At 49.6% G+C, this 18,142-nt stretch overlaps 1 protein-coding gene across 1 annotated transcript; it reads left to right on the forward strand.

Moving 5' to 3' along the window:
• The first annotated feature begins 11,966 nt into the window (after positions 1-11,966).
• LOC112399194 (keratin-associated protein 10-10) lies at positions 11,967-17,988 on the forward strand. The gene is made up of 4 exons (XM_024744205.1): positions 11,967-11,978; positions 12,218-12,253; positions 13,471-13,626; positions 17,875-17,988. Exons 2-4 carry the CDS (start codon positions 12,248-12,250, stop codon positions 17,986-17,988), a joined length of 276 nt encoding a protein of 91 aa, XP_024599973.1. The 5' UTR covers positions 11,967-11,978; positions 12,218-12,247.
• Positions 17,989-18,142: the final 154 nt, after the last annotated feature.

Below are 18,142 nucleotides of genomic sequence, written 5' to 3' on the forward strand. Positions count from 1 at the left end.
AGCTCGTCTCTCCTCTTGGGGAGGGAGGTGGCCTGGGGCTCCTTGGCCAGCAGGGAGGAGGCCCTGGGCCCCCAGATGGGCCTGACCCCGTTTCCCACCAGTACTTTGCAAATGCCTGCCATTTCCTCCTCTGCCAAGGCCTCTCAACACATGTCCCTCAGCAGCCTTGGGGTCCCAGCTTAGGGGCACCCACCCCGGCAGAGAGAAAGAGGATTCCCTGGAGGGGGGAGCGGGAGAAGTTGGTGCGTCTTGATGTCTCTGAAGGATGAGTTTAAGGAACAGATGGGAATAAAAACACCTCAACACAGTATCCTTTGGGCTCAGAGACCCCCACGTCCTTCACCCCAGTGGGAGGGAGGGAAACTCTGAGGTATATATACATGAGGTGCCTCTGGTCCCAACGCCGCCGCAAGACTGTCCTATGATCTCCTCTAACTATTGTAACAGCACTGAGGTAACGACATGTGTCCCCTTTTTACAGGTCAAGAAATGGTCCTGAGGCCTTCAGTGACCCTCCCCAAGGTCACATACTTCAGAAAACGCAAGAGACCACTCATACTAGGCGGCAGGGTTTGAAGAGGGTGGGGAAGTGCTGCTTCTCTGAAAACCCACTTCAAGCCCGGTGACGCCCCTGCCCGTGTCCTTCAGGCCTCCCCTAAGCCCTGGTCACTCTCTTTTTCTTCAGGTTTATTATGCTCCTGGCTCCCCTTCCTCTGCAACTTCACAGCCCAGTTTCCATGTGGGAAAGGACCCTGGGGATTGGCTGATTCAAGCCCCTCATTCCACTGCAAGGAAACCAAGGTCCAGTGACTTGACCAGGGTCCCACTGCAGGTCAGAAGCCCCACCAGAACCACACTGGCCTCTGAGCTGCTTCTCACCCTTTCATGCTGCCTCCCTGGAATTTGGCCTTCTCGTCCTGAAACCAACTGCCCTGTAGACTTCTGCATGACGTGGGGCCCTGCTACCCAAGCCATGCTTTGGTTTTCAAGCCTGTCTTAAGATACGCCTCAACAGTAACCCTACGATTTGCCTTTGCCTGTCCGAAGCCCATGCCATCACCTCCCCAAAGGACTGGGATTTGCAATTTTGTGCTGCCCTCTAGTGTCGTACTGCGGGAACAGACCCTGGCCTTAGGCAGCAAGAGTGAGGCACAATTTTAGAGACAATAGTGGACCTAGCTTCCTGACCTCAGCGCTTCACTTAAGGGGAAAAGGGACCCAACTTCCTGAGTGTTTACTATGTGCTGGGGACGGGGTGCGGTGGTTTATTTCATTCTTATTTAATCTTCCCAGATGGTAGTATCTTTGTTTTATAGACAGGAACCTGAGGCTTAGAGGTTCAAAAAAAAAAGACAAAAAACCTGCCCAAGATAACCTAGCTAAGAGAATTGGCAAAGCTGGCTTTCAAACCCATGTTTGCATAGCTCCAGAGCCAAAGGTGAGCAAGGCCGCAGGGTGGTGCTGAGTTGTGGGGAGGGCCACAGACCTGGTGAAGGAGCTTTTTGGATAGTGGGCATTAAAGCAGATGGAGATGGGTTTTTTGTCTTCCAGACACCCAAGTAAGTTCTGCCTTCTGCCGGCTCCCTCTCCTCCCTAAGGTTTGGTGATAACTCACAGGTATATTACTAATCGTTGTCAAATAGGCCATAGATTTGCAGCACAAGGGCCCAGGCCAGTCCATAAACATGTTTCGTTTGGCCAGTATGGTGTTGCCAGTATAGTATTTTCTTAAATTCTAAGTTATTTGTCAGTGTTTAAAAATTAGATTTCACATAAAAGCTCAACTTCTTTTAAGAAAAAAATCAGAAGGTCAGACAACATTGGGCCCACGCTCTTAACTCCATGATGTCTGGCTGGAGCCGAGCAGCTGCTGCCCCCACTGGATGGGATGAAAGTAGTCTTCCAGCTCACACAGTCCCCACAGAGCCTACATCTCTTGTGTCACTTGCGGGAGTCTGCAACCCCTATTTTATTTTATTTTATTTTGGCCACACGGCTTGTGGGATCTTAGTTCTCCGACCAGGGATTGAACCCGGGCCCCTGGCAGTGAGAGCACGGAGTCCTAACCACTGGACTGCTAAGGAATTCCCTACCCCTATTCTACAGACGTGAATTCACCTGACCCTCACACAACATCTCCACGAAGAATGGAAGGTGAGTATTCTTATTAAACCCATGGGGTTTACATGGGGGCTCTGAAGTTCAGAGAGGTTAAATGACTTGCAAGAGATCCCATAGCCAGTGTCTTTTGATTCTATATCTCCCACCCACCCACGCTCACATACACACATAGTCTGCTTCTGCTCTTATCACTAGCTCTTCCTGAAAGTAGGAGATCAGCTCCACCAGCCCTGACCCCAGGAAGGATGCCCTCACCCTGTCCTCTTACTTGGATGCCACCAGAACGGCCTCTGGTCTCTCCATCCGCAGGTTGGAGTGATTCTGCAGACCCCAGCAGAGGAGAGCAAAGCTCAGCGGGAAGAAGATGCAGCCCAGTACAAAGAGCAGGGTCATGCCTGTCTGGGGTAGAGAAGGTGAGAAAAGATGGCTGTGAGAACACCTCAACGCAGTGTCCCTCAGACCCTCCCTTCACCCCAAAAACTCAAGGCCTATGGGATCCATCTTTCATAACTATCAAAAGCCATCAGGCGTAGCTCTTCCCCAATCGCTTCGAGATCCTTAATGCACTTTAAATATGCCTCATCCAGAGCAATTGGACATCCTAATTTTTGGTTATCAATCCATTTCCTACACTTTTATTCATTTTCGCTGTAATTCCTGAAGCTGGCCTACACCTCCCAGTCCATCTCACACCTTAAAATTCCCTCTTTCTCTTTCAGCTCTTAAGTATGTGCCTGCTCTTTCTTAACTCACCCCATCCCATCCTCTGTCCCCCCACCCCAAGCTCTTTGTGTCACCTCTCCCCTCTCCTAGGTCCTCACCTCGGAGGGGCAAGGTGGAGGCTAGAGAGGGAGGCTGGTGGTTCTCATCAGTGCCCAGAACTCAGAAAAAAAGGAAGCAGGGGTGTTCAAATTATAAGGATAACTGAAATTTTAAAAATAATATTTCTTTAAAAAGAAAAAGAAAACTCAAAGCATTATCCCATTAAAGAAACAAACAAAACATGGGAAAACCTCTGAAAACATATATATTTACATATATGTTATTTTTGTCTGGAAAAGCCTCCCCTCCCATCCACTCCAGGGAGGGGAGGTGTGAGGAAAGCCCAGGAGAGATGGAGGGAGTCAGGGCCTGCCATCCTGCACCCCTTAAGCAGCTTTGAGGGGACCTTCTCAGGATACAAGGAAAGCGTCAAACTTCAAGGGCATGAGGCGGAGGCAGCTCTACAGAGGCAGTTGGAGGGGGCAGGAACATCACCTTCCTATTGGTGGAATGGTGGACGGTTTGGAATATGCCATCTTCCCATTGGCCCACTTCTTGGCAACATGTGCTCATAACTTTCGTTGATGGCTTGAAGCACAGCTAGGATTCAGGGGTGGAGCTGAAGGAGGGGACCGGATGAGGAGGTGGGGGAAATAGCAGCTAAGCAGTCATTGCTTTAAAAGGCAGTACAGGATAATAGTTAAGACGGCAGTTCCTAGGGTGGGACCATCTGGACTTCAAATTCAGACTCCACGGATAATAAAAGAAACATACTGTATGGCTCCATTTGGACGACGTTCAAAACAGGCAAAATATCTTCTGTGAAAAATCGGAACAGCATTTAACTTGGGGGAGGTATTGACGGAGAGGACACCCCAGGGAGCCTTCTGAGGGGTTGGGAATGCCCTTATATGGATCATGGGCGTTTGCACAGGTACGCGTCCTCAAGGCGTACTCTTCTAATGTGTGGAAGTGCGGAGTCTTAACCACTGGACCGCTAGGGGATGCCCTGGAATCTTTAAAATGCTAAACCATCTTAGGCTCTTCCATTCCCTGAGCGGTGGTTGGCCAGTCTCTGTGGGCCTCAGTTCTTTCATCTGTGGAGTTGGGATAATAATAATGCCAGCTCATTAAATGTTAACTATATAGCACTTACTACGGGCCAGACACTGATACGAGTGCTTAAAAATATCAAGTCATTTCCTCACAACAACTTTGTTAATGGGGATTATTATTGTACCCATTTTACAGGTGAGAAAACAGAGGCACGGAGAGGTTTGGTACCTTGTCCGAGGTTACACAGTCAGGGAGTTAATGAGGTGGGATTTTTTTCAACCCTATTTTCTGACTGTATTGGTCTCTCTAATATTAAACAGATATAGAAAACTCGTAAACTCATTTCCTAAAGAAACTGAATGGTTAAGGAAAAAAAAGAGAAACGAAACATTATTGACTACAATTTAGACACGTCAGCGACATTTTCAGAGCTTATCTCTGTTAACTGTTTTACTTGTTTTCTCCATTTTCTCCCCTCTGGATAGGCCTTTGAAAATTAAATTCAAGGTTAAATCAAGAGCGAGATAAGACTGTTGAAGATGAGGACTCTGGTTGCCTAACCGGTATCATCCTTATCACTTTCTTTATTTTGTTGGAGACTGAAATGTGCCTACTTAAAAAACTATATTTCCCAGCCTCCCTGGTAGTTAGAGGTCTGGCCAATGTGATGTAAGCCGAAGACATTATGTGGGGTTATGAGGAAAGCACCTTTTTAAAAGGCAGACAATGCAGTCAGAAAGAAAGAACTATAGGCAGCCTGACTGGAGTCTGCCCTGTTACCTTTCCTACTCCTGTGTAAGCTCATTTAGAGGACGAAATAGAGAAAACATGGATAAACTTCTTCACACAGCATTCAGGGCCTGTTAGCTGCTGTTATCATGAGCACCTTCAGTATACAAGGCACTAAAATACTAATATGCTTTCTCTACCTTCTCTCATTTAAGCACCACAACGATCTTACAAATAAGTTCCTCATTTATAGCTGAGAAGACTGAGGATCAGAGAAATTAAATGACTTGTCCTGGGATTGCAGAGTAAATGGCAGAGCTGGGACTCAGACTCCGTCAACATGACTGCTGCCTTTCACATTGGGAGCAGAGGAGGGGAGGAAAGGGGAGGAAGAGGGAGGAATCTAAGAGGGGAGGTCCCTCTGGTGCTGAGGGCCAGTCATTTTCCTCCATAGCTGTGGCTTACCCTGGAACAGAGAATGAGGAAGGGAAGAGTCCTTGGCCATGAGCTGGTAAAGGTCAGGCCCTAGTTTTACTGGAATCTGGACACTCTCTTCTACATTTCTTTCTTTCCTTATCAGGTTCTTCCTGTTCAGAGTAAAATAGTTCGAGGCTGCGTGGGCTTGTCTGAGAGGTAAATAATGAGGGGAGAAGAAGAAAATTGTGGTTTAGAGAAATGGCTTGCACCATTTTTTTTACAGTGAGCCTCAAGAGAGACTTTTATTTCGTGACTCTGCACAGGCATGCACGTGCCAAACTGAACCGAAACTTTCTCAGGATACTCTCTTATCCTGATTATGTGCAGCACACACCGTACTACATCATTGTTCCCCTTTATCATTTTTCCTCCCCAAATGCTTATCATGACCCATTAAGCTGATTTCATAATCCACTTATGAGTAACAACCCAAGTTGGAAAAATCTTGGTGAAGAGCAGTATTTCTCAGCTCTCAGCTTCTTTTTAACTATTGCTCCCCAAGCCTTTTTTAGACATTTTGTTTCCTAATCCCCATTTCTCATGAACTTATATTCTATATGTCTGTGCTTTGTATATCTAAAAGATATTTTTCACCTGCCAAGAACCAATTTCTGCCCTCCTGGGGGGTGCTATTACCCCTGTTGAGAATGTACTGGGGACATCATAGCAACTCATTTTCTGAGCCACCTTTACACGCAGCATCCCAGCATCCAATGAAACAGAGTCAGTCCCATTCTGCAGTGAATAAGCTGAGGCTGAGAGGTTATATTAATTACTGAAGACTGAAATGGCTGGTAAATGGATTGGGAATCCAGAGACCTACCAGATCCCAGCTCAGCTGCTTAATTCTCTTCCCCAAAGTTTCGTTCCCTCACATGGAAAATGGCGGAATTGGTGCAAAGAAGTGTTCTCTAAACCTCAGGGTTTTTTTCCCCCCCTATTTGAGCTAATAATAGGAGACATTTTTACAGCATATACTAGGTGTCAGGCACCAATCTACCCTTTTCACATACATTAATTAATGTAATCCTCACAATAACCCAAGAGGGAGATGCTATTATTACTTTCTCTTTCTGGTTGAGGGAATTGAGGCACAGAGAGATTGTGTGACTTGCCCAAGGTCATACGGGTAGTAAGTAGCAGAGCTGGGATTTGAACCTAATAATATGAGTTCCAGAGTACCTGCTTTTAACCATGTACGTTAAAAGGAAACTTTTTATCAGCACGGAAAATAGAAAACCAGTATTATTTGTTGTAAATAGAAGGTAACAAAAAATAAAATGAAAAAAAAAAAAACTTGTTCTTACATTCTCACTAGATATTAGCACGTGCTCAGAATTCTGAGCTGGAGGCCGCCCTCTCTCTCTTTGTTAAAGACAAGATAAGAGAAGCATGGATAGAGAGGTGTCAAAGGGCTTCTGGCAGCGCAATGAGACTTTGTCCTGGAATAATCAGAAGCGTTGAAAGGGAGTTGGAAAGAGAATGGCTTTCAGGGGTGTGTGTGTGTGTGTGTGTGTGTGTGTGCCCAGGGGCGCGCGGGTGCAGCGCTTTCTTGCTTAATGGCTGTACCACCTGAAATAAACCCAAGATGGGATGCATTCCACACACCGTGGTCCCTTGTCTGGGCGTTCCAGGAGGGTCGGAACATCCCGCGGAGGAAGGGAGATGCCAGCCAGTTCTGGCGTGTGGGTGCAGCCCCTGGCTACACGCGCCTCTGGAAGGCAGCCGGCAGCGCCCGCGTGGAGACGGGCAGCGTGGGGTGGCGCTGCCCCAGTGCCCGTCCAAGCTCCCACGACTTCGGCCGCCGCTTCCCCGCTCCAGCCTGGCTTCCCAGGTGGGTCTCTCACCCCCAAGTGGACCTCACAGACCTGTCACACAATTCACCCCGGGCCTGGAGTTTACCGTTTCCTGCTCCTTCAGCCTCCGTTAGGTCCAAATGCTATCTTGCGCATCCTCTTTACCTGTGTGCCGTGCCGCCGCGGCCCTGCGGAGGTGTGCAGGTGTGATATCATCGAAGCCTGTGAATAAGTAAACGATAAACAGCCAGAAGTGGCCTGTTTCCCACATGATACCCAGGGAAGGGTCCAATTCCCCCTCCCCGTGCTCTGGGGTGTGTCCTGGACAGTGCGCCAGATCATTTATTATTTAGTGTTAGGTTCCAGGCAAGTTCAGTCGCACCCTTCATCTCTACAATAGAAAAGGCCGCCGAGGGGGCACAACAGGTGAGTTGGAGTGAGAAAACTAAGCGTCCAGTCCCTTTTTCTCCCATACGTTGTCTGTGTGACCTCGATCAAGTGTCAGAACCTCTCTGAGCTTCAGCTGAATACACACAAAGTCCCATTGCCTGGACTTAAATCTTAGTTCCGTTACTCATTAGCCAGAAGAATTTGTGCTAGTGATTTAACTCCTCTGAGCCTCAGGCTTCTTATCTATAAAATAGGGACAAGAGCGGTACCTCTACATAGGACTGTGAGATGACTGAATGAGATGTATGTGAACACAGTTCCTATGTGGCCCATTGTAAGTATTCATTGTGACAGTCATTGATAGTTCTTGTTGTTCTATTTTTTAAAATATTTATTTGTCTGCACTGGGTCTTAGTTGCAGCTCGTGGGATCTTCATTGTGGCATGTGGGCTCTTTAGCTGCAGCATGCAGGATCTTTAGTTGCAGTATGCAAACTCTTAGTTGTGGCATATGGCATCTAGTTCCCTGACCAGGGACCAAACCTGGACCCCCTGCATTGGGAGAGTGGAGTCAGCCACTGGACCACCAGGGACGTCCCATGTTGTTCTATTTTTTAATGACCCCCGTTCTGTGCCAGCAGCTCTGCATACATTTCCTCTAAGCATCACAATGAGCCCTGCCAGTCTCTTATGTAATCCCTACTTTCCAGGGGAAGACTGAGGGTCAGGGAGGTCAACCGACTTGCCCAAGGTCACACAGACACATGGTGGCAGAACTAGAATTCAAACCTAGATCTTGCCTGGTTCTAAAATTCCTTCTCAACTAGGTCCTAATTCATTTCTATCTGTAAAGTGAAAATGATGGCTTCTGCCACTGAGGTCTACTGTTAGGATGAAATAAGATAAAGTCTGTGCACTGATGAAAGAAATTAAAGATGATACAAACAAATGGAGAGATATACCATGTTCTTGGATTGGAAGAGTCAACATTGTGAAAATGACTATACTACCCAAAGCAATCTACAGATTCAATGCAATCCTTATCAAACTACCCATGGCATTTTTCACAGAGCTAGAACAAAAAAATTCACAATTTGTATGGAAACACAAAAGACCCCAAATAGCCAAAGCAATCTTGAGAAAGAAAAACAGAGCCAGAGGAATCAGGCTCCCTGACTTCAGACTATACTACAAAGCTACAGTAATCAAGACACTATGGCACTGGCACAAAAAACAGAAATATAGCTCAATGGAACAAGATAGAAAGCCCAGAGATAAAGCCATGCACATATGGTCACCTTATCTTTGATAAGGAGGCAAGAATATACAATAGAGAAAAGACAGCCTTTTCAATAAGTGGTGCTGGGAAAACTGGACAGTTACATGTAAAAGAAGGAAACTAGAACACTCCCTAACACCATACACAAAAATAAACTCAAAATGGATTAAAGACCTAAATGTAAGGCCAGACACTATAAAACCCTTAGAGGAAAACATAGGCAGAACACTCTATGACATAAATCACAGCAAGGCCCTTTTTTGACCCACCTCCTAGAGAAATGGAAATAAAAGCAAAAATAACAATGTTCACTCTGCGTCTCAGGCCTCCCACCCACCCCATGACGATTCATCGACAGATGAATGGATAAAGAAGATGTGGCACATATATACAACGGACTATTACTCAGCCATAAGATAAAGTCTGTGAAGAGGCTTCTGCTGATGCTCAACTCAGCTCAGCTTCTTGTTCCCCCGGGGATAAGAAGTAATTATCTAAGCCTAGGCCTTTCATTTTCATAATAAGGAGGCTGGTGAACCCCTCATTGTCTCTGGGAGGCAATATTATCTGATGTCCATAGGAGGGGGTTGAAAGTATCAGATCAAAATCAGAACTGCCAGGTTGCCTTCCCATATCCAAGCCCAGGTCTGCAGAGGTGTCTTTCATCTTCTTGGTTTTCTCTGCATCTCAGGCCTCCCACCCACCCCATGACGATTAGGACATCATCTTTTACTCTCTTTCCCAGGGGCAGTGTAAAACTACAGGTGAGAATATCTAACATCGCCGGCTTTGAACTTTAGAAAAAAAAAAAAAGAAAAAGGGAGATCTTATGGCTATTCAGCTATTGTGAAGTCAGTTTCTCCCTGCCTCCAGCAATTGGTGTGATGTGGGTAGGAGTGGGGCCCTGGCAAAGTGGGGCGCATACATCACCCCTCCTACTGGCTTGCCTTGCAGTGAGCAGACCTGGTGCCCTGTCCACCCTCCTGCATAATGTATGCACCCGTGGCAGGAACAGAATACCACCCGTGGTGAGTCTGGCCACTGCAGGCCCTGGACGTGTCCAGAGGTCTTGCCAAGGCTAATGTCTCTCCGTTGGCAGGAGCTGAAGAGAGGGAGGGGCCACGTGTCACTTGAAGCCTTTCCTGGGGCTGAGGTGGGAACTGGTTTCATCTTGGGTCTCAGGATTCTGCGAAGATAGGGGCAGACAACAGGACAGCCCTAAGCACGCAGTCTGACCCAGACTTCGACTCAACAGAGGTGTCACTGGGGACAGCTAGACTCCTGTTTTCTGGGCTTGAATCCCCCTCTGAGAGGGCTGGGGTGGCAGAGAAGGTGCCTGGGACCTTCTCAGTGTGGCTGCAGGGGAGAGGAGAGATTTGGGAACCAGGAACACAGACCTTGGCAATTTCTGTGGCTGCCTCATGGTGCAGAAAATCCCTGGGGCAGCAGCTGTGGCGAGGTGCACTGGGGTGGAGAATGTGGACAGAAGCAGGTGAACAGTGCTGCTTTCAGGGGAACATGCCAGAATGCAGAAACCATGGATGGAGTCTGAGGCCTCTGTGGGGGAGGTGTGCTTACCCGAGTGTGCGTGTGCGCGCGCGCGTGTGCGTGATCTTGTGTACAAGCGTGGGTGTGGAGAACCAAACAGGTCAGGAATGAAAGTGGGAGGTAGGAGTGCCTTAAGAGCCAAGGGAACCAGGGGATCTAGATAACATTACTTCATCGGTTGGATTCTATTCATTCACAGAATCAGTAAGCACTTAGTGGAGGCCCCCTCGAGGCCAGGCTAATTGCTAGGGCTTGGGATATGGAGATGATTTAGACGCAGGCACCTGTGGTCTAATTGAGGCGCCAGGCAGTGAAATGGAGAATTTAACGACCTTGTGAGAAGTGCTAGAACAGCTGTATGTATATGGTGACCAAAGCAGTCACCTCTGCCTAAGGCAGGCATGTGACTGAGCAGCGGCTCAAAGGATGAGGAAGGTGTTAGTTGGGGTGGAGGCAGTGGGGAGAGATAGGGGAAGGGTGTTCTACGCAGAGGGAACAGCAGTTGTGAAACCCTATGCACTGGTTCAGGAACCTTGAACAGATCCTACGGTGGAAACTTGAATGAGCTGATGGGGCACAAAACGATCTTATCTGTATACATATTATCTGATCCTCTTCCCCCAGTGGAATATAAGCAACACGAGGGCAGGAAATTTGTCTGCCTTAGTCTCTGCTAGAGTCCCAGAGCCTAGAGCAGTGCTTGACACGCTGTGGGATACCTTGTGAATGAATAAACCGAAGATAGGCCCAGGGTGGATGGTGTGGACAGTCAACTAAAGCATTTGGGCTTTATCCTGGAGTCAATGGTGAGCCCTTTGGCGTGGGGGTGAAAAATTGAAAGGGCACAAGATCTGGGCTTCCCTGGTGGCGCAGTAGTTAAGAATCCGCCTGCCCATCCTTCTCAAACTCTTCCAAAAAATTGCGGAGGAAGGGGCTTCCCTGGTGGCACAGTGGTTGAGAGTCCGCCTGCCGATGAAGGGGACACGGGTTCGTGCCCCGGTCCGGGAGGATCCCACATGCCGCGGAGCGGCTGGGCCCGTGAGCCATGGCCGCTGAGCCTGCGCGTCCGGAGCCTATGCTCCGCAACGGGAGAGGCCGCGACAGTCAGTGAGAGGCCCGCGTACCGCAAGAAAAAGAAAAAAATAATTGCAGAGGAAGGAACACTCCCAAACTCATTCTATGAGGCAAAAAGAAAAAAGGCACAAGATCTTGACGTGTGTGGGAGGAAATCACTTTGATAATGATGTGAAGGTTGAAGAGACCAGATGATGGCTCTTAAATTTGGGCACTGTCAATAAAAATGAGTGGGGGGTCAGCTTGAAAAATTATTGAGGATAATTCTATACAATTAAGAAGTGTCTCTGAGTTTTACAATATCCCTGGGAGGCAGGCGTTTCCCCGTTTTACAGAGGGGAAAATGGACTCAGTGAGGCGCAGTGATTTGGCCGAAGTCACACAGCCAGTTGGCGGTGTAGTCCGGGGGTTCAGGCTTGCTTTTGCTGCGCCGCAGGACCCAGCACACGATGAGGATCCGAGCCAGGCGGGTAGCGGCGGGAAGTCTCGCCATTTCTACTCGGTAACTGCCGGAAAGCCCAGCGGACATCGACTAGAAAGAAGAGCGGGCGTCCACAGACCGGAAAAGGGAAACGAGGGGCGCGTAGAAGGAGTTTTGGGTCTGAGCGGCCACCGTAGTAGCGGCGCTCTGATCCCCATGACAACAGGGAGAAGCAGCGGGAGGCTTCTGGGCGGTGCAGTAGCTGCGGCCGATTGGAGCAAACAAGGAGCGGAATCCGTGAACTGCCCGCGGCCCCGAGGGCGCAGGTGATGGGGATAGGTCGATGGAGGGAGCCCGGGGTTTGGGGACAACAGTAGGATGTGGCCAGGGTCGGGCTGGGGCCTTCGAAGGAGGCGCTGCCCCGAGTCCCCATCATCGCTGTCCGGACCAGGGACCGTCGTTGGGCCTCAGTTTCCCCAAACGGGAAATGGGAGGAGGAGAATGGGCATCCCAGGCCAATGGCCCCTCTCAGTGTCTGAGGCCCAGGACTTTCTCTCCTCTGCAGCTCCTGGACTGACTGGCGCTGTCCTGCCCAATGGACGTGAGTCCTACCCCTCTCTGGAGCGGCCCCCTCAGCGCCCTCCACTCACCCTGACTTTGCCTGCCTTGGAGCCTGGACCAGAGAGGGGGCTCTTTACCCAACATAGACCCTTCCAGCTCAGGACAAGAGCTGTGAGACAGAAAGAGAGTTGCAGGGACGGCCTTCCCATGGAAGGGCACATCCCACTCTGGCAAGATGAGGAGCTAGCCAAGCAACAGAGAAGAAAAGGCATCCCAGGCAGAAGGAACAGCATGGGCAGAGACGTGGGCGTGAGAGAGAGGCCAGGGCATTTGGGGAACTGCTAGGACTTCAGTATGGCTGGAGTGTAATGGGGGAGAGGGAGAGGTAAGCAGGGCCAGATTGAGGCCTTTGTCGCTGAGATAAGAAGTTTGGACTGAGTCGGTGGGAGCCATTGATGGACCGCAAGGGAGGTGGGGATACGCAGGACAGCTGGTGTGGAAAGGGTCACAACTGCAGGTTGCAAGACAGTTAGAGGCCAGTACTGTGGGCTGAGGGATGGTAAAGTAGTGCAGTGGAAGCAGAGACAATAGATCTGTTTGGAGAGGCATTCTGAAAGGAAAAGCAATAAATCTTGGAAAAGTCTAGAATGACCAACAGGTCCTCGATGGTGCTGAAATGGGGATGACAAGAGAAAAGGCAGGTTTGGGGACAAGACAGTGTAGTCCTATTCCCTCTCTCCCCACCACCTGGTGGCTGTTCCTCCCCTTTTCCCAGCCACCTCCCGTGTCCCTCCTGGTATTTCTGTGTCCCTGCAGCCCCTCCGCGTCTCCTCATCACCCCTTCCTCCTGTGCTGTCCAGGCCTCCTCTAGCCCGTGGAATCCAACCCCGGCTCCCGCCAGCAGCCCCTCCCTGCTGCTCCCCATCCCTGCCATTGTCGTCCTCGCTGTGGGCATCTATTTGTTGCTGCTGGGCCTAGTGCTGCTGACTAGGCACTGCCTGCTGGTGAGGGGCCTGGTGGGGGCTGAACGGTGGGCCTGGGGGAGGAGGAACCTGGTCAATTTTTCCCCTCATTTGTAGGCCCTTACCCTGAGACACCTTTGCCATTTAGTCCCCGCATCTGTCCCTTTCGTGGGACCATGAGATCCTCTTCTCGTCCTCAGCTGAACCTTCTCCTGCCCCTCTCCCCAAAACTGAGTCTTGGCTGTACCTCCCCACCTGCCGCCTGGCCCAGAGCTTGAGCCCCGCCTTCTCTTAGGCCCAGGGCTGCTGCGCAGACTGCAGCTCCCCCTGCAGGAAGCAAGGCGCCTCCAGGCCCCAAGACTGTTGCTGGACCTGCGCAGAAGCCTGTGACTTCCCTCTGCCCAGACCAGCCCACTACCTGGATGCCTGCTGCCCCCAGCCCGCCGAATCTGTGAGTTCTCGTTCTGGCCCCTGAGTCCTGATCTTGGTACTCTCTGTGCATTCTTTTTTTTTTTTTTTTTTTTTTTCGGTACGCGGGCCTCTCACTGTCGTGGCTTCTACTATTGCGGAGCACAGGCTCCGCACGCGCAGGCTTAGCCGCCATGGCTCACGGGCCCAGCCGCTCCGAGGCATGCGGGATCCTCCGGACCGGGGCACGAACCCGCGTCCCCTGCATCGGCAGGCGGACTCTGAACCACTGCGCCACCAGGAAAGCCCTGCATTCATTTTTTGGTTCAACAAAATGTATTACTGAGTACCTATTCTAGGCCAGGCACAGTTCCAGGTACTGGGTCAGGTGGAGACAGCCAAAAACAACATATCACATATTTTCTGGTAATGAAAGCTACTTGGAGAAAGGAAAATAGGGCAGCATCTGGAGAAAGGTAATGTATGTAACATGTAGGGCACATTTCTACTTCTGAAAATGGTAGTTAAAAGAAAAGACAGCCCCTCACAGAGCTTCTTCTGTTTGCAGAGTAAATACGATGTTCTAGATACTGTGCTACTTTATTAACAACCCCGAGAGCTGGATATTTTAAAAAACCTATCTATATGTATTTTTTTAATTACAAAGTGTGCATGTAGAAATACACAGAAAGTACAAGTCACTTTGTAAACTAGCTCTCTAACCAAGGTTGCTACATTTGGTGTATGTCCCTCATATACTAATACACATACAGTACTATCACTGTTGGATTTGACTATTGGTAAAAATGTAGTCATACCACATATACCACACAGACTATTTCCTCACATCTGCCACTTGCCCTTTTTAACGTGACGTCACACCTTGGTTACCTATCCATGTTTTTATCCTCCTTTTGCAGGGGAATAAATTGGCTCAGGGAAATTTAGTCACTTTTCCAGCATTCCACAGTAGAGTCTCGCACAGCAAATTGCTCCTTCATGTGTTGAAACAGACCCTTCAGGGAGAAGCCTGGCTCACAGAGGACAGGCCATTTTTGCATTTGTGGCTTTAAAGCCACATGTTAAGTGTAATTGACCACCTTCCTAGGCTCTGATGATTTTGGGCTCAGATGTAGACAGAAAAGCTCCTGCCCTTGAAGTGGGGACCTTCCCCAGGGAGGGAAGAGTGAGGGGAAAAGACCAAGCAAATTCATAACTCGGGCAGACTGCAGTTGCAAATCCCTGCAAGATGTTTTGAGTGTCAAAATAAATTATGGGGCAAGGAGTTCTCTTTCAGGTAATCTGCGTCTGGTTTCCCAGGGATAGCCTGGAGATGGGGCCCAGGGCTGGGGCTAGGGGGACAAAGGGGAAAAAGGAGAAGACCCTGGGTCCTCAAACCTCCTATTCTATAAGAAATGCTCAATTGCACAATGATTTCTGGCCCCCTCTCCTGGGACACCACTCCCTTTGCCTTCTGTCCGCGGGGAGGGAAGAGTCAGAGGCCTGTCTTCCTCCTTGAAAGTGAGGTGCGCTGTCAGGAGGGACTGGCTCCTCCCACTGCCGCCTCCAGGGCTGCAGGGCGTCCAAGCTGGAGACCTCAGGTCCTGATCCTACCCGGCTTCTGCCAGAGCCAGGAAGGATTCTAGAATGACGAATGGTCATTCTTTCCTTGAGCTGTCTTTCCACAAAGCACAGTAAGGCCTCGTGTTCTTCAGTTTCCTTATAGTAACAATAGCCACCACAAATATTCCAAAGCTCTTGGCTTCTTCACAGCTGTAGAAACTGAGGCTCACAGAGGCCTAAAGCCTGGGTGGAGACACAAACCCAGGCTTCTCTTTCTCTCAGGGAGAAACCTGCCTATGTTACTTCTTTCACAGGTATGTCATGAGGACCTAATTCATTCATTCATTTATTTATTCACTTACGGAAGGTTTATGGAGTCACTGTTGAGGCACTGTGCTGACCCTTGGGGGCGCAGTGGAAACAAGGTAGACACGGCCACCATGGGGCTTACATTCCCGCAAAGGACAGAGAAATAAGTAGGCAATGTGAGAAATTGCCTCACATTCTGAATCGAGGGTGAGAAATGATGCAATCCAGGGCAGTGGTTGGTTCTCAGCCCCTTGAGTGATCAGAAGCTGGAACGAGGCTTAAATGGGAAGCCAGGCGTCCAGGCCCCATGCCCAGCAGATCTGGAATGGGATCGGAATTTGCGAATCTTTAACAAGTTCTTACACGACTGACACATACCACCAGGGTTAAGAGCTATTGCTAAGGGAAAAGCGCTGTGACAGAAGAGCTCCCTTTTGCTGAGAGCGCCCTCCCTACCAGGCACTGTGCTTCGTGCCTTCCACTGATTCCCCACAGTGACCCTGTGAAGTAGGTGTTATATTTAAAATATATTTCAGAGATGAGGAAACTGAAGCGCAGATCATGAATTAGCCACACCTGGGCCTGAACTAGATTCAAACTCTGAGCTCCAAACAGTAACGATGGCTGGCCTTCACAACCTCAAAGTGACAGAAATCAGAGTGAAAAACTACAGGCCTAGAGAAACACGGGGCTTAACAGTCATGTGGAGCCCTTGTTTAATGTACTTAAAAAGCAGATTCCTTCCAGAAGCCACAAGGCTGCCTGTGAGAGTCGAGATATCCATTAGGTAGTTATTAATTAACAACTAGAGCCAAACCCTTCCAGGGGGCAGAGCCAAAAAATGCTTTTAATACCCTCTTCTCTGAAGTGAGAGCGGTGGGACCTCTCTCAGCCCCCAATTCTGCGCACAGAATGACGGTGCAAGTCCTCCAAAAACCCACAGAGTTGACTTCAGCCCAGACTGGGACTCCCCAGAGACACCCCAAACCACACCCCCATCAAACACAAGGAAGCCACCTCGCTCTCTCCCCTCCACCATGATATACTTCTACCTCTTTCTAGAGAGACAATTCTTTTAGCAGGAACAGATGCCCTCCCCTCACTGGAGCCCCTGGTGATATCTGATCTCACCAGTCATCGGACACTGCACCCCGAAACCTCAGCTCTTCTAAAGGTCATTCCCCTATTCCTGGCTTGGCCCGGTGTCTGATTGAGCTGTGCAACTGTGACTGTCACTAACTCTGCCTCAGGCCTCAAGGAGCCAGCCTTGTCACACATCCTGGGTGGGTCCTATTCCAGCCACTTGGCCTGACTCCAGTCCCTGCCTGCAGCGGTGACAGATCATCCGTGTCCCAGGGCAGAAGAGGAGTGGGTTGGGGTGGACCGGTTCTCCCTTCCTAAGGACTTGCTGCTCCTATCCCCAAAGAGGCAGACCTTCTGTCTCCCCTGGGAGATGAGAAGCCCTCTTCTTCCTTCTTTGCCTAAAGAGGGAAAGATGATACGCTTTGATTGATCCATTCATTCAACATTCATCTGTATCTCAGACACCTGCTGAGCTTGAGTCCCCTGGTAGCTCAGTGGAGACAGGAGATGAACGGTCCCTGCCTTAGCAGACCCTGAAAGAAGCTGCTATTCATGCCCCTGGGAAGCAGTTGGTCAGGGGGCATCTCAGGACTGGAAGCAGGCAGGCCCAGACCCATCCCAGCCCCACTCCTTCGTTGTATTCCTTTGCACGATCACTCCCCTCTCTGAACCTCCGTTTCCTCTTTTGTAAAGAGGCCCTCTACTCAAGGTTCTGATAAATAAAAGAGATGTAACTCCTTTTAAACATTAAAAAATTAAATCTGCAAATTACCATTTTTTAAGGAAAACTAGATTTTAAAAATCATTCATGAACATAGTCTGTGCCTGGCACAGAGTAGGTGCTCAGAAATAGAGGATGAATGAGATCCAGCTTGGTCTCAGGCCAAGGGAGAAATCCACAAAACCAACAAGTTGTTTTCATCATAGACAGTGTGTGTGTGCTTTCCCAGTCTAACGACTTGCAGTTGCGTGTTATAAGAGAACCATCTCTGAGCTGAACATTGTGACCTAAGCATGGGTCCAGGGCCAGCTGACCTCTGGTCCTCAATCTCCTCATCCATAAGTGGGAAGAAAGAAAGGACCCCCCCTCCCCCCACCGAATGATTTCTTCCAGCTCCTGAACTCAGTTGTTAGGAACATTGCCTCCTTGCTGATTTCTCAACAGCAGAAAGAATTGATTTGTTCCCAAGAATGGTGAATGCCACCCTCTGATCCACTGGGCAAATGGGACTTTGCAGGCCACTCTGTTCCCTTCTCCCCTGAGAAGGAAACAGCTTCAGGCTCTGGTCCCCCTTCCTCCTGCCCAACTCCCTCACCCCGTTCTTCTCTCCCTCAGGATTGGGCCCCTCGCTGCCCTCGCTGCTGCCCGCTCTGTGACTGTGCCTGTGCGTGCCAGCTTCCTGATTGCCAGAGCCTCAACTGTCTCTGCTTTGAGATCAAGCTCCGATGACAAGACCCAGGGTCCCTGCCCTTTGGGGAGCGGCCAGCTCCCAGGGCCCACAGGCCCTGTTCCCTGAGGGGCCTCAGGACACCTTTCTCCAGGCTATTGGAACCACAAATGGCCTACCCAGCTCACCAGCCTGGGAACCAGCAGTGGAGAGCCT

Source organism: Neophocaena asiaeorientalis, unplaced genomic scaffold (genome assembly GCF_003031525.2).
Source record: "Neophocaena asiaeorientalis asiaeorientalis breed wild unplaced genomic scaffold, Neophocaena_asiaeorientalis_V1.1 scaffold91, whole genome shotgun sequence".
NCBI classification, from domain to species: domain Eukaryota; kingdom Metazoa; phylum Chordata; class Mammalia; order Artiodactyla; family Phocoenidae; genus Neophocaena; species Neophocaena asiaeorientalis.

Excerpts from the sequence above, each read along its gene's own strand:
- LOC112399194 (XM_024744205.1), top strand. Across the intron at positions 13,627-17,874 it reads GCCCCCAGCCCGCCGAATCT|GATTGGGCCCCTCGCTGCCC; the intron begins GTGAGTTCTCGT and ends TCTCTCCCTCAG.